This window comes from Rhinichthys klamathensis, unplaced genomic scaffold, assembly GCF_029890125.1.
Source record: "Rhinichthys klamathensis goyatoka isolate OS25496 unplaced genomic scaffold, OSU_Roscu_1.1 h1tg000090l_1, whole genome shotgun sequence".
NCBI lineage: Eukaryota > Metazoa > Chordata > Actinopteri > Cypriniformes > Leuciscidae > Rhinichthys > Rhinichthys klamathensis.
Window position 1 is genome coordinate 3,546,799 of NW_026606629.1, and position 24,939 is coordinate 3,571,737.

Below are 24,939 nucleotides of genomic sequence, written 5' to 3' on the forward strand. Positions count from 1 at the left end.
TGGACGACAATCAGTCTGGTTTCAAAAGTGGACACTCAACTGAGACTGCCCTGCTCTCAGTAATTGCAGCTCTGAGACTGGCAAGAGCAGCTTCCAAATCCTCAGTCCTCATCCTGCTGGATCTGTCTGCTGCTTTTGACACAGTTAACCACCAGATCCTCCTGTCAATCCTAAAGATGAAGGGCATCTCGGGAACTGCACTCCAATGGTTCGAGTCTTACCTCTCAGGTAGGTCCTTTAGGGTGTCGTGGAGAGGTGTGGCATCTAAGACCCAACATCTAGCTACTGGGGTGCCTTAGGGCTCAGTGCTTGGACCACTCCTCTTCTCCATCTACATGACATCACTAGGATCTGTGATTCAGAAACATGGCTTTTCCTATCATTGCTACGCTGATGACACGCAACTCTACCTCTCATTCCAGCCTGACGATCCAACGGTAGCTGCTCGTATCTCAGCCTGCCTGACAGACATTTCTGGCTGGATGAAGGACCACCACCTTCAACTAAACCTTGCGAAGACAGAGCTACTTGTGGTCCCGGCCAACCCAACACTTCATCACAACTTCTCCATTCAGCTAGGCTCGTCATCCATAACTCCATCAAGGTCAGCTAAGAACCTTGGGGTTGTAATTGATGATCAGTTGAAATTCACAGACCACATTGCTAGAACTGCCCGGTCCTGCAGATTTGCCTTGCACAACATTAGGAGGATCAGGCCCTTCCTTACAGAGCATGCCACACAACTCCTTGTCCAAGCACTTGTTTTATCCAGACTGGACTATTGTAATGCTCTCCTGGCTGGTCTTCCAGCTTGCTCTGTCAAACCTCTACAATTGATCCAGAATGCTGCAGCCAGAGTAGTCTTCAATGAGCCGAAGAGAGCACACGTCACTCCTCTCCTCACACAATTGCACTGGTTGCCAGTTGCCGCTCGCATTAAATTCAAGGCACTGACGTTTGCCTACAGAACAACCACTGGCACTGCTCCCTCTTACCTAAACTCATTACTTCAGACTTATGTGCCATCCAGAAACCTGCGCTCTGCTAGCGAATGTCGTCTTGTGGTACCATCTCAAAGAGGCACAAAATCTCTTTCTCGGACCTTTACCATGGCTGTTCCCTGTTGGTGGAATGATCTGCCTAACTCAACCAGAGCTTCTGAGTCAGTAGCCACTTTCAAGAAACTGCTGAAGACATATCTTTTTCGGCAGCACTTGATTCAGTAGAATTAACACTTTCCCTTCTCTTCTCTTCTATTCTATAAAAAAAAAAAAAAAAAAAAAAAACCTGCACTAAAATTAAACTGAGAGGGGTTATAGCACTTACGTATTGTCCTACTGTTAGTTTAACTGCTTCTATTGTTCTCATTTGTAAGTCGCTTTGGATAAAAGCGTCTGCTAAATGAATAAATGTAAATGTATATAAGGGCGCCTTGCAAACATGACAAATCACCTTATCGTCTGAAGGGACTGTACGGCAGGCGGGCCCCGAGGCATGGCAGGGAGACGTATTGTCTCGTTCCCTCGTTACAGTCGTAACCTGAGACGTTCCCTTTCGAAGGGAACTCAACAATACGTCATCGACGCTATGGGGAACGAAATACCCACTCCGCCATGCTGAGGGGAGTGCATGCCCTCAGGCAGTGACAACTGTCCGAACCAGCAAATTCAAATGAAATGCTAGAACCACTCACCCTCAGGTCACACTGGGCTGTCAGTGACCTCATTCCCTACGGTCATAGCCCAAGCTATAAGCCTCACAGGAAAACCTCCATAAACATGGTTAAATGAAAGGCCTACCTGGGCCTGCTCAAAGGCCTAGGACCACAACTTCAATTAGAAGGGGTCCCTTCTAGGGAATGTGGCTAGGGAACCCGAAGGAACCCCAGCCAATCACTATTCAGGGGAACGTACTCACCCCGAAATGCCACCAGGATGGCCTGACCCGGCATCAGATACATAGACACTTAGTCTGGCCACTTCCTGTCTGTCCGAAGACAGAGCCTCTGGACACTTGCCTTAGGTAAGGCATCCAACCCGAGGGACTGCGAAGCTGGCAGTGAACCACTCGGCCCGGATCTCAGAGACGGGATATCCCGGAGAGTATGACTCGGCATAGTGCTTTCCAACCCTTGCTAGCGAGGGGAGTTTCTCTACTCGATCCACAGATCAACCCAGTGTCTGTGTTTCAAAACACTGAGGAGGCCTGTGAAGGCCTAAGGACTGATCTAACTGGGAGGCCCTCACGAGAGGCCTACGACCGTCTGACCAGACTCAGGAGTCCGCGTGCTCACAGTGACCCTCAATGAGGGGAGCATATGGTCCCCCTGGTAGGCAAAACCAGGCTGTAGGCAGGAAAGAGGTTCCGAGAGGGAACCAGTAGCAGAGAATGAACACTTTAGTCGAGCCAGGGCGCAAGCTCGCCTTCAGCAGCTGCCTGATAAGGCCAGCTGAAATGATAGCAAGAGGCCACTAGCTTCCTGAACCCAGCACCGCTAGGGAACCACTCACAAGGAGGCCTGGTGAGGCCTACTACCTGATAGCAACAGTATGTGGTCACCTACAGGGAGGCCTAGAGAGGCCTACTACCCGATAACGATAGTACGTGGGGAACTCACCCTCAGGGAGGCATTTCTCTCGAGAAGTGGCCTACAGCGCCCTATTGGGGGCTGCCCATACAAGGAGGCCTGCTGAGGCCTACTACCTGATGGCGCAGCCTTCGTTGGCAGATAAGCTGTTTACACAGCGCCTACAGCATCCTGGTGCCTAATCACATTGCCCACGGCAGTGTACTCAGCAAGAGAGCTTAGCACCCTTAAAAACAAGGGGAGTACAACATACACCACTCTGCCTCAATGGAGGCCCCAGTTAGTCAGGGGCCTACCATCTATGCATGGGCGTCAGCTCAGGGCAATGCTCTGGCTACAGGGGAGCGTACTTCGACCAAAGAAGAAGTGAAGGCTTACTTCATACTCGACCCGAGCCATAGTGGTGCGAGGTAGGATAAACAGAACTGGGAGTGAAGTACTCAGACCTACCCTGAATCACAGGGGAATACTCACACCTCACCCTGAGGTTACCAGGGGGCGGGCCTGCCAGCGGCTCTAGGGGTGACAGAAATGTATCTGTGCCCAACCTAGGGGAGTGGGGCTTGAATGAAAGCCAACCACCTACAACCCGGCGCTCGAGCAGTAGCTCAGCGAGGTAAGTGAAGCCCATACTGGCGGCCTAAATCCGTAGGCCAGTTCTGCACGGCAGGGTCGGGCAGGAGACTCAGTGTTCTTCGTGAAGCGAAAGACGGCCTAACCCTGCTCAAAAGGACTTGTATACCACGGAGGCCTAACTGAGGCCTGCCATGTCCTTATAAACCATCCTCTGCACCACGCTGCATTACTCTAGTCACCCCAGAATGCAGAGAAGGGGGCGGGCCTTGGCCTAACGACTCCCATGGGAGGAGGCTGATTATACAGGGACATGAAGGGTCAGAGGAAGAAATGTTAATTTTAGCAGAACGCCTCTAATATCCCTGGCACAGCCTAGGCCAGCTACAGAGGCGGCCCTGGTGAGGGCCAACCTGTAAGCATAGATCTATCTGAGGGCTCAGAGGAGCCACAGCCTACTAAAGAATATAGTCTGTATTATTCCATACAAAGGGCTGCAGAACGCTCAACCTAATGAAAACTCAACAGAGCTCAAGGGGCGAAATACTCAGATCTTATGTCCGGCCCATGGGACCGTTTTGACTTTTCTATCTGAAGCTCTAGCGTCAGTCAACACTCTAAGTAAAACATTCTATCAGAGAGAGACCAACTACTCTACCCTGAGGTGGCTAATAGCCCGAAGGCTAACATAGTTATCGTTCTGGCCACCTGAGGGGGAACTTCAGGGCCCTGATAATCCAAAAAAGTTATCTTACTTTATTACCTTGACATGGCCCCATAACTCTATACAGGGAACGAGGTCTGTAAAGAGAAACATATTATTTTTTAATCACAAAAAATACTCTTTGTAAGACCAGCAGCTCACCTGCGGCGTGCGAAGTGAAGACTCACCAGACAGTTCTACATGAACATGGGGTCTACCACCTTTACATACCTGAAAGAGGCACTCTCACTAACCAAGCCGAGGCGGGCCATCAGAACATTGTTCTAACCATGAGCCCAGCCTCAGGCCTGATGTAAGAAGCGCCTGGGGAGTCGGGGAAGAGAGGAAAGGGCTAAGATATAATCACGCCCTCAGGGAAGATGATCCATGACCGACGCAACGTGCGTTTGTGCCGGATCACCTCCCTCAGATCCCTCTTCTTGCGGGAGTCGCGCCTCCTCTGCGACCTACTACTCCACGGAGGAGGCGCACGAGAGGTGACACTGGCTCTCTGGCCTCATCTAAGGTCCTCGGACCATGATAGGCCAGGCCCTCCCATCTGTCTGGGCGTGGACACGGATCTCAGCGGTATGTATTTCCTGGATACAGCTAAGCGCGCCTTCGCCTCTTTGAACTTTCCAACCACCGCCAACACGGAGGTGCCGAAAAGCTCAGAGGGCAAAACCAGCGAATCGAGGAGAAAGCCTTTCTCTTTCTTCCCGATGTCAGCCAGGTTCAACCACAAATGTCTCTCCGTGGCCAGTATCGTCGCCATCCCGGAGAACTATATATATATATATATATATATATATATATATATATATATATAAATTTTTTTTTTTTTTTTTTTTCATTTGCGGCGCAGCTCAGTAACCGCCTCAGGGGCCCCACCCCCTGGTAGAGATCCCCCAGCAGATCGGCCTGGTGTACCTGCAACACCGCCATGATGTGCAGGCTAGCACCGGCCTGACCCGCTGACATGTATGCTCTGCCATTCAACTGGCAGGGTTTGAGCTCTCAGTGTCGATTGTTTTCCCATCAACGCATAACCACGCTCTCCTATCCTCTCAACATCAGCGAGACTAGCCTGCTGATGTTGGTGGATACAGGCAGAGTATGGGTTCTTCCATGTCCTCTCGATCTCAGTATGAGATGGGGAAGAAATGAAAGGCTCACCTGAGCTGGTGGTTCTATGACCGGGGAAAAACCGCTCTCATCACGAGCGATTTCTCCCCCAACGAGCAGCCACGGCAGCTGCAGCCTGCCCGCGGCGCGTTCTATAATACCAACCAGCTCAGCATGCACGGGGCAGGGTGGCTGAGAAGATACAGGAAAATATCTTATATTACCACCCTCATCAGCCATCTCCTGTTTGTCCGGGAGAGCGCTTGCTGCCGGACTAAGTTTTCCCCTTTTTTTTTTTTTTTTTTTTTAAACTTCATCCAATTGCAGCTTCTCGTCAGCCGCCGCATCGTCTTGAGAGGATTACACCCCTCTCAAGGCGATCGGCGAGCTTCATCTGTGACATCCAGACACTGAACCCTTTTCTCTCGAGAAGAGGGACAGGCGCGATCACAATTTGTACAGGCAGTTCCCTCGAGAACTGCCTGTGCGCGTCTTCCTTCCCAGACAGAAAAATGCACAGTTCGCGTGTGTCACCTGGCTTCAGATAGATTGAGCATGGGTCTGCACACTTCTGAAAGCATTTCATAATTACCTGATTTTCAAAGCAGTTACAGACAAAACAGTCCCTGAAGACGAAAATATGATTTGTCATGTTTGCAAGGCTCCCTTATATACTTCCAGGTCGCACGTTAAACATTCACGTTAATGATTCACGGGCTGTCGCCGGTCAATGTGATTGACGTGATTTGATAGTGATTTCAGACACCTGTCACGCCTGAGGCGTTCCCCATAGCGTCGATGACGTATTGTTGAGTTCCCTTCGAAAGGGAACTGCTTTTTTCATATTGCTGTGTTATTTATCTTATGGTTTGTTTTATTATTGTTTGGGTTAATTGATTATTGTGTGTTAATTGTGAGCTGACTGCAGCATGGGTGATGGCCCAATACAAATTTCCCCATGTGGGATAATAATGTTTTACCTCACCCTTACCTTACCTGTTGTTTCCTTTCCTTTACCTTTATTGTTGTTTACTTGATCTTTTGTTCACTCAGATCTATAATTGTGGGAACAGATTTCAGATATAATCTGACACAACTCAAATAGTTTTACTAAAACTTAGTGGTGAATTTGACACTGTAGATCATAAAATTTCTTTGGACAAGGTTGACAATCTTGTGGACGTTTTCGAATCATATCTGTCAGATCACCACCACATTGTATTTAAATGAGCTATGTGACTTAAAGGAGTCATAATGTAGTATTAACTTTGATACCCACGCTCTATTATAGTCATTTCATGCCCTTCTAAAAAAGAAAAATTGGAAAAAAATAAACAGAGAGCTCGTTTGACCCTTATTTCTGAATGCATTATTGTCTCGCGAGATCTGATGCGAGGTTTTGGCTGTCGTGGACGGTCATTTTAATAATGCAAATGAGGGGCGCGTTGATTGGTGGCAGGAAGGAGGGGGCTTGACACCGCAGGTAACTTCAGCATATCATTCCAAAAAGAGATCATGGAGCAAGTTGTTAATGAACCCGACCTGGCCGCGACCTACGGGATTAAACCGTATATGTTTGAGCCAGACTCTGAACCAGAGCTGGAAACGGAAGAGGAACAACAGTCAATTGAAGGACGTCTACATCAACATGTCTCTGAATGGTAAAGACAATTTTTTTGACTGAGACATACATTAACATCAGTAACGAGCTAAAACGTTTTTTTGCTATTTTCTCCCACATAAGTTTAGCTTTAATTTAATGTAGATTACATTAACTGAGATGTAGTCTACTTTATTTTCAGTTTACAGTGGTTATAGAGATTAACGTTTGCTATAATGTGTTGTTTTTGCCTTTTTTGACGTTGTGGTTTTTTAGATATTTAATAATTTTCATCTGCAGACATGTAACGTTATGTTTATTAATTCTTGACTGTTTTTTAAATGTATCTATCCTTATCTATTATATAAAAAAATCAATACAATGATATGTTGTCATTGTTATACTGTATACGATTATATTAAATAATAGCTGTATCATTTTCTAGTCTGTTTAAAGTGGAAAGATGTGGCTAGCATTCCCGTGTTTACATCACATACAACAACCGCATTAGTAGTTAGCTGCTATTTACACAAAATATAGTAATAAAAACAGTCTTACTGTTTTAAATTCAGGCAAGTCCCTGATTGTTGGAATGGCACCTTTTTCCAAACGTAGCTTCGATGCCAACTTCGCCTGATATTGCCCCAAATTTGTAAAAGATTATTTTGTGAAATGTTTAGCGCAGAAACCTAACGTTGAGCAAGTTGAGATGGTTGTTGGACAGCGTCATTGAAAATAAATTTCATCCACTTGTCCCTTGTAGTTTGGTCAGTTTTGGGTAAAGAAAAAACATTAGAATGTGGATTATGACAGTCAACCACAGAGCAACTCACGTGTGCACTACGTTTCTGCATCTTTCTTGACTGAATATGATGGGGAGAGGGGCAGGGCGGGCCTCCTCTGCGGTGTCCATATATGGTATATCCGGCCCCGTCTTGACGTCAAGTCGGGGGAGAAATTGAAATCTCGTATTTGAGTGCGCGTGCACGTTGGCTAGTTTAAGAACCCTGGGGTAAACAAACGCTTCACTTTTGAATATCGGCATCCCGGCCAATGTATAATCGTTAGTCAATCATAACATACATTGATTCTCATGGAAAAGTGAAAATTGCACATTATGACTCCTTTAACATATGAAAAATGTATGGTGTGCCTCATACAGTAGATCAATCTTTGGCCTTTGGGTGTCCTTGGGTGTCCTTCGAACCCTTTCTTTTTTAGATGATTTTTAGGAAACAAGGTATTAGCTTTTTTGTTGTGCACCACATGGAATTTCAGTTTTTTATATCAGTGGACTACATTCAGTTCTAACAAAGGGTACTACTAGTCATTTGACCAGATGCTTTGATAAGTATGCTATCCAAGTACAGAATCTGTATCTATATGTTTCCACTGTTGAGACATGTTATTCTGCTAAAGAGCTGAGTAGCTTGTCATTTGAAATCCAAAATCCAAATATTAGCACATGATGTATTAAAAAAATACAGTAATTGATTATTCTTTTTTCTTTTCTTAATTTGTTTGACATCATGAGAACTTTGTTTGTTTGTGCACTACTCATGCAGATATTTGTGGCATAATGATTTTCAAGACAATGTTTAGTGTTCTCGTGAAATAGTTTTATTATTAGACACACTGGAATGCTAGTACCAAGAGTCCATGATACGCCTCATGCTCATGAATCTCATGCCACCCATATTGTTGAAGCTCCTGTACTCTCCAGGCCTGAAGTAGGACATCTTGCCTCTGTAGTGGGGCTGCTCATACATGAGCCAGTGGCCGTCCATCACATGACAGGACTGGCAGTGAGACATGCGGTAACGGTCCATGATGTTGTCACAGTCATCCATCATCTCGTACATCTGACCCATGAAGTTCTCCCTCTCGTAGATCCTCATTCTGTAGGATCCCCTGTGCTGTAGTGGAAGAGAACTCCATTATTTTCAAGTTTGTCAGGCAGAATTAACATAAAATGTAAAAATTAGGTCTGTCTCAAATCACCATTCTTATAGGTTCCTCTGTTCTTTTCAAACATTTTTCTCTAACCCCCAAAAAACTAGAGTTAGTTCTCTGATTTATGCTTCTAAATAAATATGAATTAAAATATTTCATTTATTACAAATACTTCAATGTGGAGCTCACCATGGGGATCATGCGGCAGGACCTGATGCAGTTGCTCATTCCAAACATAGACATGTAGTCAGCGTACTCGCCCCTTTTAAAGAAATACTGATTTCCCATGTAGTTGGGATGATCATACATCATCCAGCATCCACTCTCCACTCTGCAAGAGTGACAGCGACTCATGTAGGAGTGCATGTCAGCACAGTCGCCCATACAGTCGTAAGAGCGACCCTGGAAATTCCTGTCCTCAAAAAAGGTGACCTGAAAATTCAAAGTTAATTATTTAGTGATTTAAAGTGAAATATACCAAATAAAATGCATAAGAAGTTAAAATATGTGTAAATGGCAGCTGGAACAAGGTTTACCTTCATGGTTGTGCTGTCTGATCCCCAGTAGGAAAGCAAAAAGAAAAAGCTGAAGCTGATTCTGGTTGTTGACTGACTGCTGTCACCTGTGCTTTTATACTAGACCAAGACTAAAGACTACACAGCACCTATTGTTAGTCAATTCCTGACTGTGCAAGTTGGAATAGAGGCCATTCTAGCTAAATCTTGGTATGTAGATCATAGTGTTCACATTTTATTAGGACAAATTATCATAATTTTCTAACATTTACATTAGTCAAAAAGAATGTGAATCTGTAAAACACTTAAATTAATCTAGGCTAATGTTAATCTCTGCATATATTAGTATTTTAATTAAATTGAATAAATTAAGTTATATAAATTGATGTTAAGGGATTATCAACAAACATTAACAATAGTTTATTTAATGAACAATAGTATGGTGTATTCATAAATTAGCTTTAATATAGTGAATGCTGAAAAAAAATATTTTGTGATAACATGTCATATTTCACACAAATTGAATCTAATTGTAATGTTACTATCATTCTTAAAATAAACATGTAAAGTTTTACTGAAATACTTAGTAGACAGAATGTGATACAATCATTGGATCTGAGATATGTATAAATGTATGTTAGCGACCAAATATTTTAACTTTTGATTTAAATTCTAGCAACAAAAAAAAAAGAGTATTGAAGAAATTAAATAATAAATAAGTTATCTCCAAAGCTCTCTCTGTTGTAGTTTATTAGACCATTATGCTGCCTCAGAAGCCTGTGTGAAATCAGTTTTAGCTGTGTGTGCAAACTGTGAAGTTATTACCTGATTGGGCAACTAGTTAGTAAAGATGATAATCACCAGAGGCCCCACAATACGATATTATGACAGTTCTTAAGCAACAATAAGATATTATTGCGATTTTTTTTTATATAAATGTGGTATATTGCGACTGCAAACATCCCCAAGTGAAAACTTTGTCCACATATGCATTTAAAGGGTTAGTTCACCCAAAAAAGAAAAGTATGTCATTAATGACTCACCCTCATGTCGTTCCAAGCCCGTAAGACCTCCGTTCATCTTCGGAACACAGTTTAAGATATTTTAGATTTAGTCCGAGAGTTTTCTGTCCCTCCATTGAAAATGTATACACGGTATACTGTCCTTGTCCAGAAAGGAAATAAAGACATCATCAAGGTAGTCCATGTGACACCAGTGGGTAAGTTAGAATTTTTTGAAGCATCGAAAATACATTTTGGTCCAAAAATAACAAAAACTACGACTTTATTCAGCATTGTATTCTCTTCCGGTTCTGTTGTCAATCCGCGTTCAGTGACGCTGCTGACGTAAGACCCTGCTGACGTGTTATCAGTGCTCCCGAGCTTCGTTTACAGTCTCTGAGGGAGACGCACGCTGTAAACGAAACAATCTTCACAAACATGTCTAAGGATTTCGACACAGAGGAAGACTTGCATTTTTTTGCCCAGCCATATTTATTTGAACCCGAATACACGGAAACACCAGATAACGTCAGCAGCGTCTTACGTCATCAGTGTCACTGCGGACTCGTGAACGTGGCTTGACAACAGAACCGGAAGAGAATACAATGCTGAATAAAGTTGTAGTTTTTGTTATTTTTGGACCAAAATGTATTTTCGATGCTTCAAAAATTCTAACTAACCCACTGGTGTCACATGGACTACTTTGATGATGTCTATATTTCCTTTCTGGACAAGGACAGTATACCATGTATACATTTTCAATGGAGGGACAGAAAACTCACGGACTAAATCTAAAATATCTTAAACAATGTTCCGAAGATGAACGGAGGTCTTACGGGCTTGGAACGACATGAGGGTGAATCATTAATGACATAATTATCATTTTTGGGTGAACTAAGATACGGTTCTCAGTCTGTTAATTTAACATCTTCATATCTGTCACGAACTGCTCCGAGACACAAAGGTTGAGGATCCAAATGCAGTTTTATTGAAATGGTAATCCACAATCGTAGTCGAAAACAGGCAAAGGTCATAAACACCGGGTAATCAATCCAAACAATAACAAACACAACAAGGCAGGGAACACAGGCAAAAGAGTAATCCACGGAACAGGCAAGAAATCCAAAAACCAAGAGACATAAAACCAGGGAGAATGCTCGGAATTGCAGTGTAACATTTAACAAGACTTCGTGGGAATGAATGTGAAAACCAGGCTTATATGGGCTGAATAAACAAGATAATGACATACAGGTGGATACAATGAGTGCTGATGAGTCCAGGCAGAGAATTATGGGAGATGTAGTTTGTGAGGGAATGACAATAGTCTGATGTGGAGTGCCCTCTGGTGGCTCTCAAGGGCACTCCAGCTGGTGACCATTACATAGCCCCCTCTCAAAGGAGCGGCTTCCAGACCCTCCTAAAATTGTCCAGGAGGGAGGTGGAGGGGAGGCGGACCCAGGGGCGGGGTGGTGGTTCAGGCCCGTGGAGCGGAAGAGGGCCTGGAGACTGAGGCGGAGCAGGCGGCCAGGGCGGTAGTGAACTGAGACCGTTCAGTAGTCTGGCAGCATTTTCAGGTCGTATCAAATCCCAAGTGAGATAATATTCTCAAAGGCAGGGGAAGTAGTAAAAAAAAAAGAAATAGACTAAGCCCTCACACAGTCCTGCTCCTTAGTAAAAAATCTTTAATTTATTCAATTACACAACTCCCCAGTTCACAAGCACTACCCAGCCTTTCACCATTCCACAATAGCTTTCTTTTATTTTGATTAGCCTATATACAGTATGCCTATATGAGCCTTGCCTATTGTAACAGTTCGTCTAGTATTCACACCCAGACGAATTGCCACAAGATTTATATTAGGGAGGGAACCGCCGGCTATGCTCTGTGTTAGTCTAAATACTCAGTAAGACAAGAAATAGATGCAAAAGTGAGTATTATTCACAACAGAAAGAGGTAAAGAATACATACCACCATCAATACATGATAGGAAATCACACATATCATGGCCAGAGTCAAGGCATTTCAACATAGAAGGAACACGTCATACATCAACAACACTATTTACAAAAGCAGTGCAAAAGTTCTTATCTGGATAGGCAGAAATGACGAAGTCCTTTCTGCTGTACTTAAGTGCACGAAAGTCTGGAAACGCAATGGCTGGAGTCAGTCCGATATAATCCGTCATTAACCATGCGAGTAACTAGACTTTTCTCCTTGTATATCCACCCAGAAGATAACGAGGAGGATAGCAGTAGGGTGTCCTGAGGTTAAACAGTCCTTTTGATGCACAATCCTCCTGGATATTATCAGTAAGGACTAAAGAGTCCTTCTACAAACAAGCAAACACAAATCAACATCATACTATATGAGAATCCACACAGGCCAAAAATAACCTTGAATAAAACAAACAAAACACCAAATCTTACATTGACTGAGCAGAAAATCCCATAGATTCCCAGTCTGGACTCTTAAGAGTGGCATGCAGACACCATGCTGTTCGTCCCCAAACAAATCTAACTTCTATCATTGCCTTACTGATATCCTAGATCAATAAGCACACTACCTCCCCCTAGTGTCAGGTAGTAGCCGTACATACCAAAGGAAAACCAATGTGACAGGCCAAGACTGTTACATACCCTCCCCCTCAGAAGAAGGCTGGCTATAACCATAACATGGCTTCAGATTTTGTACATGTAAAGTTTCCACAATATCAGGATTATCAATGTACCTCAAAGAACAATTAACAGGTCCAAGTACTTTTACCACCTTGGCAGGGCCTTTCCATTTTGCTGCCAACTTAGCCATATACCCTTCGTCTGCTCTGGAAAGAGGATGGGTCCGGACCCAAACCACATCTCCCACCAAAAACTGCACTGGTTTATGCCGCTGATTATAGTACCTTTGCTGTTTTTCTTGGGCTCGTTCAACGTTAGCTTTCACCAAGTTGATGAGTTGCCGTTGTCTGTCGAGAAGAACATATGCAGGGTTATCTGGATCAGGGGGTTTGTGGATGGCTCTTTCTATGGGTCCTTTCAATTTTCGTCCCAATGCAACCTCTGCAGGGGTGAAACCTGTGGTCTCATGCCATGCAGTGTTAAGAGCAAAACGAAACTCTGCTATCCATTTGTCCCATAGTCGATGTTGATCACCGACATAAGAAGCAATCATTGTTTTGAGGTTGCGATTAACCCTTTCGGTAAGGTTGGTTTGTGGGTGGTAAGCGGTTGTTAATTTCTGAATAACCCCCCATTGCTTGCAGACTGAACTGAGTAATTGAGATGTGAATTGTACCCCTCTATCTGATACCAAGAATGTAGGTGTACCCCATCTGGTGAAAATCTCCTCCACAAGAATCCAAGCTATTTGTGGTGTCTTGGCTGTACGCAATGGAAACATTTCTACCCATTTAGAGCAATAGTCAACAACCACGAGGAGGTATTCATTTTGTTTACTGCTCTTAGGGAAGGGTCCCATTAAGTCCACTCCTAACATATACCCAGGTTCGACGACAGGAGTTAATTGGAGATGACCAGTCAGCTTGGTTATTGCGGGTTTGTATTTTTGACAGGTAGTACATTCTTTGCAATACTTCCATACATCATTTCTCACATTAGGCCAATATGCAATATCAAGTAATTTTAATAGAGTTTTCAATCTCCCCAGATGTCCGCTAATGGGACTATCATGTGTGTAGTGTAACATAGCTTCACGTTGACTGGACGGGATCATCAGCTGGAGTTTTTGTCCTTGTTGTCCTTTTGGTAGACTACGAAACAGAAAACCGTTCTTCATCACGTAGTGGATGCGGGTAGGATCAGCAACTTCATTGCACTGTGCCTTGTGAATCAGTTCTTGTAACTCTGGGTCGTTTTGTTGATCCGTGGCAATTTGTGTTAGATCTACTTGCAAGTTGCTTGGTATAGCTGGGAAGGAATACGTGAAAATTCATGAAGATCGGGCACTTCTGGAAAAGTTTTTGATTTTTGGCAGGGTGTTAGGTATGGGCCTAAGGTTTTTAAAAATCCATGGATACAAGTTGGGGTGGTCCCCCTAGTGGCAGTTATCCATAAAATCCAAATTGGCCCCCGCCGAAAAGAGAAAAGGTTACATCTCAGCTTCCTTTAGTCTTAAATTGTTGTATAATGTAATTTTCTCTACATTGTTTGATACAAGGAATACAATTCTGATATATTCTTCTTATTTTGAGTCCATTTCCATGTTAAATCTATTATCATAGTCATATTTAGCGCAAATAATCTGTCAATATCTCTGAAAAAGTCACATTGAAATATTACTCAGGGCCCTAGACCCATATTTTTACCTCCAAGGTATGCTTTTCTTTGTTGATTGGACAGGTCGCTATCACCATAGTGTCAAAAATCACATGTTGTGACCAAAAGGACCATTGTTGAGGCTTTAATTGAACAGAACTTCAGAACTATGCCACAGTGAAAAGTTATATTAGGCTTTTCACCATGTTAAGGATCAATATTATATTTTAGTCAAATAACACACAAAAAAAAAACAATACATACTTAAACATCATGTATTTATTAAAAACAAAAATTTTTCACTCTTCATCATTATTAGTTCAGCCTCCCTCACACTTGCACAATGTGGTACAGCGAAGTCCAGCTCGGTGGCACTTACAGTTGCCCTTGCAGGCAACCACACAGCCACAGTTGAGGAGAAGTGAGCATCCCTTGCTGACATCTTCCAGATCTGTCCAATATGGCACCCAGACTTTGGTTCTGTCATTCCATTCCCAACCCCACTCACTGGTGTCTGGAATCTCTGGAGTTTTGGAGAGGGACTGCTTCCAGACAAAAGCTGCAGTGTGCAGGGCACGCTTCCCATGCTGGAATAAGGCATGCTGGGTCGGGGGGATTGAATCCAGGGACTTGAGGCCATTAGTGAAAAGAAGCTTACAGGCTTCATTGACTGACTTGACACCGCAGTTCTTACTATACACTCACCTAAAGATTATTAGGAACACCATACTAATACTGTGTTTGACCCCCTTTCGCCTTCAGAACTGCCTTAATTCTACGTGGCATTGATTCAACAAGGTGCTGAAAGCTTTCTTTAGAAATGTTGGCCCATATTGATAGGATAGCATCTTGCAGTTGATGGAGATTTGTGGGATGCACATCCAGGGCACGAAGCTCCCGTTCCACCACATCCCAAAGATGCTCTATTGGGTTGAGATCTGGTGACTGTGGGGTCCATTTTAATACAGTGAACTCATTGTCATGTTCAAGAAACCAATTTGAAATGATTCGAGCTTTGTGACATGGTGCATTATCCTGCTGGAAGTAGCCATCAGAGGATGGGTACATGGTGGCCATAAAGGGATGGACATGGTCAGAAACAATGCTCAGGTAGGCCGTGGCATTTAAACGATGCCCAATTGGCACTAAGGGGCCTAAAGTGTGCCAAGAAAACATCCCCCACACCATTACACCACCACCACCAGCCTGCACAGTGGTAACAAGGCATGATGGATCCATGTTCTCATTCTGTTTACGCCAAATTCTGACTCTACCATCTGAATGTCTCAATAGAAATCGAGACTCATCAACATTTTTCCAGTCTTCAACTGTCCAATTTTGGTGAGCTCTTGCAAATTGTAGCCTCTTTTTCCTATTTGTAGTGGAGATGAGTGGTACCCGGTGGGGTCTTCTGCTGTTGTAGCCCATCCGCCTCAAGGTTGTGCGTGTTGTGGCTTCACAAATGCTTTGCTGCATACCTCGGTTGTAACGAGTGGTTATTTCAGTCAAAGTTGCTCTTCTATCAGCTTGAATCAGTCGGCCCATTCTCCTCTGACCTCTAGCATCAACAAGGCATTTTCGCCAAAAGGACTGCCGCATACTGGATGTTTTTCCCTTTTCACACAATTCTTTGTAAACCCTAGAAATGGTTGTGCGTGAAAATCCCAGTAACTGAGCAGATTGTGAAATACTCAGACCGGCCCGTCTGGCACCAACAACCATGCCACGCTCAAAATTGCTTAAATCACCTTTCTTTCCCATTCTGACATTCAGTTTGGAGTTCAGGAGATTGTCTTGACCAGGACCACACCCCTAAATGCATTGAAGCAACTGCCATGTGATTGGTTGATTAGATAATTGCATTAATGAGAAATTGAACAGGTCTTCCTAATAATCCTTTAGGTGAGTGTACATGAATACAGTCCAGCGTTCGAGAACTCGCATGTGCACTAATTCCAGTGTGAGGCTGGTTGGGTCTTGGGTGATCACAATGAGGGTGTCGGGGACTTCTGGGTAAGCTGCCCACGCATTCCATGCAGTTTTTTGCCAATTCCATACATTGCTGATACAACGTCACATCCTTTGAACGCGTAGAAGAGGGGCAGTGCTTGTGCAAGTGTGAGGGAGGCTGTACTAATAATGATGAAGAGTGATTTTTTTTTAAATAAAACATGATGTTTAAGTATGTATTGGGTTTTTTTTTGTGTGTTATTTGACTAAAATGTAATATTGATCCTTAACATGGTGAAAAGCCTAATATAACTTTTCACTGTGGCATAGTTCTGAATTTGTGTTCATTTAAAGCCTCAACAATGGTCATTTTGGTCACAACATGTGATTTTTGACACTATAGTGATAGTGTCCTGTCCAATCAACAAAGAAAAGCATACATTGGAGGTAAAAATATGGGTCTAGAGGCCGGAATAATATTTCAATGTGACTTTTTCAGAGATATTGACAGTTTATTTGAGCTAAATATGACTATGATAATAGATTTAACATGGAAATGGACTTAAAATAAGAAGAATATATCAGAATTGGATTCCTTGTATCAAACAAAGTAGAAAAAATACATTATACAACAATTTAAGAATAAAGGAAGCTGAGATATAACCTTTTCTCTTTTCGGCGGGGGCCAATTTGGATTTTATGGATAACTGCCACTAGGGGGACCACCCCAACTTGTATCCATGGATTTTTGAGAACCTTAGGCCCATACCTAACACCCTGCCAAAAATCAAAAACTTTTCCAGAAGTGCCCAATTTTCATGAATAGCATCCTAGCTAGTAATACATCGGTGGATTTGATCACTGCAATCATTTCCTGAGGAGTATGGTTGTTATGCACTCTGGACAATATGTCAGGCACTACATTGCATTGACCTTTACGATACTTTATTGTGAAGTGAAAGCCTTGTCATCTCAATGTCCAACGGGTGAGGCGTGATGAAGGCTTTGGGTGCTGAAAGACCCATGTCAGCGCTGAATGGTCCGTTATAACTGTAAATGGTCGACCCTCCAAATATGGCCTCCATTTTTCTACAGCCCAGATTACAGCTAAACATTCCTTTTCAGAAACAGAGTATGCCTTCTCTGCTCCTCGTAATAAACGTGAGGCATAGGCGATGACCTTTTCTTCACCTGCTGTTTCCTGAGTAAGCACCGCACCTAATCCAACCTCACTAGCATCTGTTTGCACTGTGAAAGGGTTACTGAAATCTGGGGGTGTCAACACTGGTGCTTGGGTTAAATCCTGTTTTATAGTGTCGAATGCATGTTGACATTGTTCTGACCATAGCCAAGGGGAATTTTTTTGTTTCAGTGCATGAAGTGGGGCAGCTTTCTCAGAGAAATGAGAAATATAGCGGTGGTACCAACCAGCGAGTCCTAGGAATCGTTGCACGTCTTTGATTGACTGAGGATCTTTGATTGATCTGTTTTTATTCCACTGCTTGACACAATGTGCCATAAGAAGGTGAGAGTCTGTTGCATGAAGTTACACTTGTTCAGGTTGAGGGTTAGACCAGCTTTATGGAGACAATGGAAAACTTGCTGCAGATGGCAAAGATGTTCTTCCTCATTCTTGGAGAACACCACATGTCATCAATGTAACTGAAACAGCACTTACCCTTGATTTCTCTAAGAGCCTGTTCCATTAGTCTCTGGAAAGTTGCAGCAGCATTTTTAAGCCCGAAAGGAAGACGACAAAATTCGTATAGCCCAGATGAAGTGACAAAGGCAGTTTTCTGGATGCTGTTAGGCGCCATTTCCACCTGCCAGCATCCGCTTTTTAGGTCAAGTGTACTGAATATCGTGGCACCATGCAAGGATTCCAGAATATCTTGGATCTGTGGCATAGGGTATGCATCGAGGTGAGTTTTAGCATTCAAACCACGATAGTCCACACACAATCTTGAACTACCATCCTTCTTAGGCACTACTACGACAGGTGCTGCCCATGGAGAAGCTGATGGCCTGACAATCTTCTTGGTTAGTAGATTATTGATTTCAGATTCAATGAACTGCTGCTTGTCTAGAGACACTTTATATGGGCGTTTTCTGACTGGAACTTCATCAGTTGTGAGGATTTGGTGTTTTACTAGGTTGGAATGTCCTATTTCGTGAGTGCATACTGCGGGCCATTGCAACATTAACTTTTCCAATTGGGTTCTGACCTGAACAGTAGTATTAGCCTGTTGAACCAGTTTTTGGATGGACAGTTGTGTTTCATTGGATGTAGGAGGGATGGGTAGGGCTATATAAAAATGTACTGTCGCTTGGGATCCATGTGGCAAAAAAGGGAAAGTTTCTTCAGCTCTTCCTTCTCTGGCTGGTATGATGTATTGTGATCAATGAAAGTCTGAAGTCAATCCAGAATCCATCAGAAAGTCCATCCCTAGGATGATTGGCACAGTCAAATCCGCATCACTCATTATGTATAACGTTAGCTCCATCTTACATCCTTGGATCTCACACTTCCAAGTCACTCTTCCAATTGGAGTCTGCTGCTGTCCATTGGCGAGAAGAAATGCTTGACCCCCACAGGGCTGATATGACTCGTTCTTGCCAATCTGTTCCCAGGTGGACTTTTTAATGAGAGAGAGTGTACTACCAGTATCTACCATAGCTGTACAGTATCGATCTTGTAAAATAATAGGGATGGTGACAGTCTTGACTCCAGTTATGGCTGAATTATGGGAAGTTTGGACTATGGTCGTACTGGTATGACAAGGTCCTACTTGGAGACAGCGAGCTGATTGAACTTTCTTCTTTTGGTCAGCTGTATTAACTTGACTCCAATACCTCTTAGACTCTTCAAAATCCCTTTCGATTTGTGTGCCAATCCTCACTAGTTCAGCAACATCCTTCACGGTCCCTCTTAACAGACTAGCTAGACGAGGGTTACAGTTTCTTAGGACAGCCTGGACAATGTCTCTCTCACTCATTCCACTTTTCCATTTCATACATAACGCTCGAGACCGGTAAGCAAAGTCCCGAAAACATTCCTTAACCCCTTGTTTCCTTTCTTGTAATCTTCTCATAGCTACATGTTCGTAATCTTCACTTAAGAAGGACTGCAAGAAGACTTCTCGAAACTGCTTCCAATTCCTCACGTTTTGCCGTTCTGCCAGCCACCAGTCTTTAGCGGTACCTTTGAGTACAGCAGTCAAAGCAGCCATAATTTCCGCATCACTGAGAAGTCGAACTGCAAAGTACTCTTCACATTGCTCAATGAAGTTTACAGGATCCTCTTCCTGAGCGTCACAGAAGCTAGGGAACTCAAGTTTAACCGGGGGATTGTACTGCAAGGATGTGTGACTTTCTTGATAAATTGAGGGAATGTTCTGTACATTATAAGTTTGATTTTGAGAAGCTGTATAAGGAGTAGAGCAATTGGGAATAGTCTGTGCAGAGTTATGCAAGCGAGCATTGAATGATTTGAACTTTTGTTCAATTTGGACATCCCTCCGTTTCAAACAGTCAATCATGGATTTTCCTAAGTCCCTTATTGCTAGTTCCAGTTGTTCCTTCATTCTATCTCTCTCTCTATCAAAACGATAGTTCATTTTTTTCTTCAGCGTTTGACACTTGGATTCCAACAACTCTTGAGAAACACACTCACTCAACCTTCGTTTGTTCTCTTCCCAGCTGCCTTCAGTTAGTCGATCTGATAACTTCTCTACTATCACTGTTGTTGTTATTGGTGTAGCTTGGTCATGCTCACTTTCCCATTCAAGTGGGGGTGGAGGTAGAAACCTTTCCTGCACATCATCTAAGCTATTTTCCTTTTCTTCCTCTTCTTCTTCATCAATGTATAAGTTGCTGAATGTGTGCATTAACTCACCCAATGGGTCTCTTCGGGTAATAAATGTCTCAGATGAGAAATCCAGTTCAGGACCATATTCATCCTCTCCCAGAGCAGCCTCACTTGCCATGCTGAAACATCTGAAATATCCACTGAACACAAAAGATTATAAATGCCTACAGGTCCCTGTTCGGGCGCCAATATGTAACAGTTCGTCTAGTATTCACACCCAGACGAATTGCCACAAGATTTATATTAGGGAGGGAACCGCCGGCTATGCTCTGTGTTAGTCTAAATACTCAGTAAGACAAGAAATAGATGCAAAAGTGAGTATTATTCACAACAGAAAGAGGTAAAGAATACATACCACCATCAATACATGATAGGAAATCACACATATCATGGCCAGAGTCAAGGCATTTCAACATAGAAGGAACACGTCATACATCAACAACACTATTTACAAAAGCAGTGCAAAAGTTCTTATCTGGATAGGCAGAAATGACGAAGTCCTTTCTGCTGTACTTAAGTGCACGAAAGTCTGGAAACGCAATGGCTGGAGTCAGTCCGATATAATCCGTCATTAACCATGCGAGTAACTAGACTTTTCTCCTTGTACATCGACCCAGAAGATAACGAGGAGGATAGCAGTAGGGTGTCCTGAGGTTAAACAGTCCTTTTGATGCACAATCCTCCTGGATATTATCAGTAAGGACTAAAGAGTCCTTCTACAAATAAGCAAACAAAAATCAACATCATACTATATGTGAATCCACACAGGCCAAAAATAACCTTGAATAAAACAAACAAAAGACCAAATCTTACATTGACTGAGCAGAAAATCCCATAGATTCCCAGTCTGGACTCTTAAGAGTGGCACGCAGACACCATGCTGTTCGTCCCCAAACAAATCTAACTTTTTCTATCATTGCCTTACTGATATCCTAGATCAATAAGCACACTACCTCCCCCTAGTGTCAGGTAGTAGCCGTACATTCCAAAGGAAAACCAATGTGACAGGCCAAGACTGTTACACTATGAACTCAGATTTAGGACTACAGCTAAAGTTTTAAGGCTGCATTTGTTAAACAAAGCAGAGTTAATTTGTCCTATGTATTAATTATTTCATGAATTAATTCATAGACTCATTTGTTCATACATTGTGTAAACATCAACACTAACACTGGTGATTTTTATTGCTTTGTGGTTTTCATAGCACAAAGTGATTTATAACATAAAACAATAAATAAAAAAATTCGGAAAGGTAGCTTTTCCACCTTTTGACCACAAGTGTGCACCGTGTTGAAAATCTTCGAGTAATGAACCAATTTACGATACACTTGAGGGGAAAGCCTCAGTGCTTTACAAAGCTTCATTTCACCATCACTACACGATCGTTGTCGAAAACAGGCAAAGGTCATAAACACCAGGTAATCAGTCCAAACAATAACAAACACAACAAGGCAGGGAACACGGGCAAAAGAATTATCCACGGAACAGGCAATAAATCCAAAAACCAAGAGACATAAAACCAGGGAGAATGCTCGGAATTGCAGTGTAACATTTTACAAGACTTCGCAGGGAATGAATGTGAAAACCAGGCTTATATGGTGTGAATAAACAAAATAATGACATACAGGTGGATACAATGAGTGCTGATGAGTCCAGGCAGAGAATTATGGGAGATGTAGTTTGTGAGGGAATGACAAGGGCACTCCAGCTGGTGGCCATTACAATATCCATCTCATTTATCCTTTACTTGTCCACTGAGTTCCTTCCTGGTATTTTACATATTTTTTTAATAGAAATTAGTTTTCAGCCCCACTTCATCAAGTTTATTTGACTATTATGGACTAACATTTAAATTAATCATTTGATACATTGCACTTCTTGTGTACTTGCAATATTTTTTTTATATAAGTACAAAATAAAAATATGTATGTAACTACAGCTGTAATTAAATTATGTAATTAGATCTAATTAACTGTTGACTCTTCCCTTACACCTCAACACACCCTTAAACCTAACCATACCACAAAACCTGTCTCTAACCTTTCATCCCACCTCAATAGCAGCAACATTTTTTTGCAATACAACATGAACACAGTAAGTACATTGTAACTAACTTTTTTTTTTTGTTGTTGATGAAAGTACATAGTACTTAAAGATGCCTAATATAAAGTGTGACCCATTGTCAAATAAAAATATTTGGACATTTCAATGTTTGACTCTCAATTTAGTGTATTTCTTTTTACAATACGTATTGTTTTAAGCAGTTTTACAAAGAAAAACAAACTTACTAGCACCCAAATGAACGAGTTAAAGGTTACACCATACTTTTCAGTTATGAAATATAGTTAGGCCCCTATGTGCTGAATCATATTTTAATCGTTGTTTTAGGAAGATACATGGTTGCCATTAACAGATACTTAAAAGCATACAACTTGGATGCTATATGTGTCACGTTTGTGTCTGTTTTGATCTTCTGTTTTCTTTTTAGTCACATGTCTTTTGTTTTCCCGCCACTCATTTTGTTTCCATGCCAACCATCATTAGTTCACCTTCATCACCTGTGTCCTGTTAATCACCTTCATCTGTATCACCTGGTTATGTTCATCAGTGTCTGTATTTAGTTTGTTCTGTTCAGTCGGTCTTGGCCGGTTGTTAGTCTTGTATAGTCGTGTTAGTGTTTGTTATCTGCCTGCCTGAACCTGCCTGTGATTATCTTAGTAAATTGTTGCAATTTGAGCCTTTTTGACTTTGTGTCCTTCTTCAACTGCACAACACCCTGACAATATGGTTCTGTGGTGTTATTTTTGTTATAACATAGCCTACACAAAAACGCAAGACAGTTTGATTTTCTGGTATAACCCACTGTATGTAACAATAATGAATCAAGTAATGATACAGGCTGTTTTAAGTATCCATAGCATGAGACACATTTTACTGCTGCTGCCACCTTTCTTGTCAATAGTGTTGTTTTATGAACGAGCACACTGGTAAAGTAGATATGGCATTATATAGACAGTTTCTTTGATTATAATCATGAACGAAAGATTTGTTTTATCGCTTCCTTTACACACAGAGAAAAAAAAGAGAGAGAGATTCAACAGCACTGATTTGCTCATGATGTTAGTTTATGTCTTTTCACAAACAGCTTTGTGAAACAGCTTTGTTTTCACAAACAGATTATATAATATTTGTATCATAAGTTTGGAGTTTATGGTAATATTATGCACAACACTTGCAATAAGAGCATGAATTAGCCCTAAAAATGTTGGTGCCCTCTCCCAGCTGCCTAAGATTTAAGACGAGGCCTAAGTTTCTATTTTGATGTGTTTGTTGTTTCATATTAAAAACTCTTGCCTAAATGGATTTGGTTTGTTTTTGTTTTTGTTTTTTTAATGGGCATGCATTTTGGGATCTTGCTTATACTGTAGATTTTTAACTTGTGTCCTTAGCTCTTCTCCATCCACAGAAGGGGCCTTGATTTGTGACAAAACCAAGTGCACAGCCAGTCGTGGCAGAGCGGGTTAAACCCCGCCTTGTTATTTGTGGCTGTCACATGAGTGATAGATGTGGCAGCCTATCGGCCGCTGTCCCTGGCCTATTTAAAGACTGTTTATGCCACCTGGTCATGCGTCATTGTTAGCTCCGCCCCTTGTTGCAGGCGCGCCGCCATTCAATGCTGGCCGTGTTTGGTTGGCAGCGCCGCGGTGATGTGCAGGCTGTTCCGTTCCCCCAGGTAGGCTATAGGTAAATGTTTGTAATGTAGACTTGTGCAGCTTGCGGTAACCTACGTGCTCTTCCTTCCAGTTGGGTTGTTTTTATGTGTACGCTGCTGTGAGCAACCATACGCTTATACAATTCCGTGATGATCAACTGGTATGTAATGTTATTCTTTTAAAGTTTCAACTATTATTTAACTGAGCTAATCAACTGATGTCTGATGTTTTTAGCAGGATATTGATTCCTTTGAAGATGCTCCGTCTTAATGTGGACGTTGGGCTGATCGTTTTCTGCATAAAATCCATTTAGACTGCGCTGCTGTCTTGCTGCTGTGTTATTGTTTTGTTGTATGTCTTCACCGCTACAACCATCGATCTGTTCACCGCTGCAGGTGCCGAAGTTGTGTACGTGGGCTCGCCCTTCAGTCATCTTATCATTGGCTGCCTGTGTGTTTAGTTGTATGTTTCTTTATTTTTGTTTTTGGTTAGATTGGATGTTGATTTATTGTGCAATGTGTTAAGCTGCAACTTTGTTGCCCTGTGATTTTTGTGAACTTGTTTTGTCTACAAGTTAGTGCTCCCTTTGTGGTGAGTGTTTGGTACCACCAACCACTCCGAATTTTGTTATTAGTTGTGTCTAGTATCATTTGTTTAGTGTATTCATTAATCTTGTTTTTGTTTATTTTAGGCTGATGGACCCCGGGTTGGGAGGCTAGCTTTTCTTGCCTTCTGGTGGTGGTACTTCAAGCACTGAGTGTGGTTTGCCGCTTGTAACCACTTATACCTCACTGGGCGTGTGTGTGTGCGCGTGTAGCTTTTGAATTAGATACTTAGCTAGCCTCCTCCACTCCGGGTGAGCCTCAGCCATCTTAATAATAATTTATTGTATTTTTTTTTGTTTTGTTTATCGTGTGTGTGTGGATGAACAGTGTGGTACGAGTCATGTGTGTGTGTGTGACATCCTGCCTTACAGTGACCAGAAAGTTTTACCTATTGATGTGAACTTAATAAATTAACTTTTGTACTGATATCCACGTCTCTTTGCCCTCCATGGTAACGAACCTGTGTGCCCTATT

General features: G+C 42.4%; 2 protein-coding genes across 2 annotated transcripts; both read right to left on the reverse strand.

The window, feature by feature from the left end:
* Positions 1-8,185: 8,185 nt before the first annotated feature.
* Positions 8,186-9,142, reverse strand: LOC130085886 (gamma-crystallin M2). The gene is made up of 3 exons (XM_056251873.1): positions 9,078-9,142; positions 8,731-8,973; positions 8,186-8,504 (listed from the first exon to the last, which is right to left on the reverse strand). The coding sequence occupies exons 1-3, from the start codon at positions 9,081-9,083 to the stop codon at positions 8,232-8,234; spliced, it is 522 nt and encodes a 173-aa protein (XP_056107848.1). The 5' UTR covers positions 9,084-9,142; the 3' UTR covers positions 8,186-8,231.
* Positions 9,143-17,759: 8,617 nt separating this feature from the next.
* LOC130085872 (uncharacterized) lies at positions 17,760-21,149 on the reverse strand. Its single transcript, XM_056251856.1, has 2 exons — positions 20,961-21,149; positions 17,760-20,863 (listed from the first exon to the last, which is right to left on the reverse strand). Exon 2 carries the CDS (start codon positions 20,263-20,265, stop codon positions 18,679-18,681), a length of 1,587 nt encoding a protein of 528 aa, XP_056107831.1. The 5' UTR covers positions 20,266-20,863; positions 20,961-21,149; the 3' UTR covers positions 17,760-18,678.
* Positions 21,150-24,939: the final 3,790 nt, after the last annotated feature.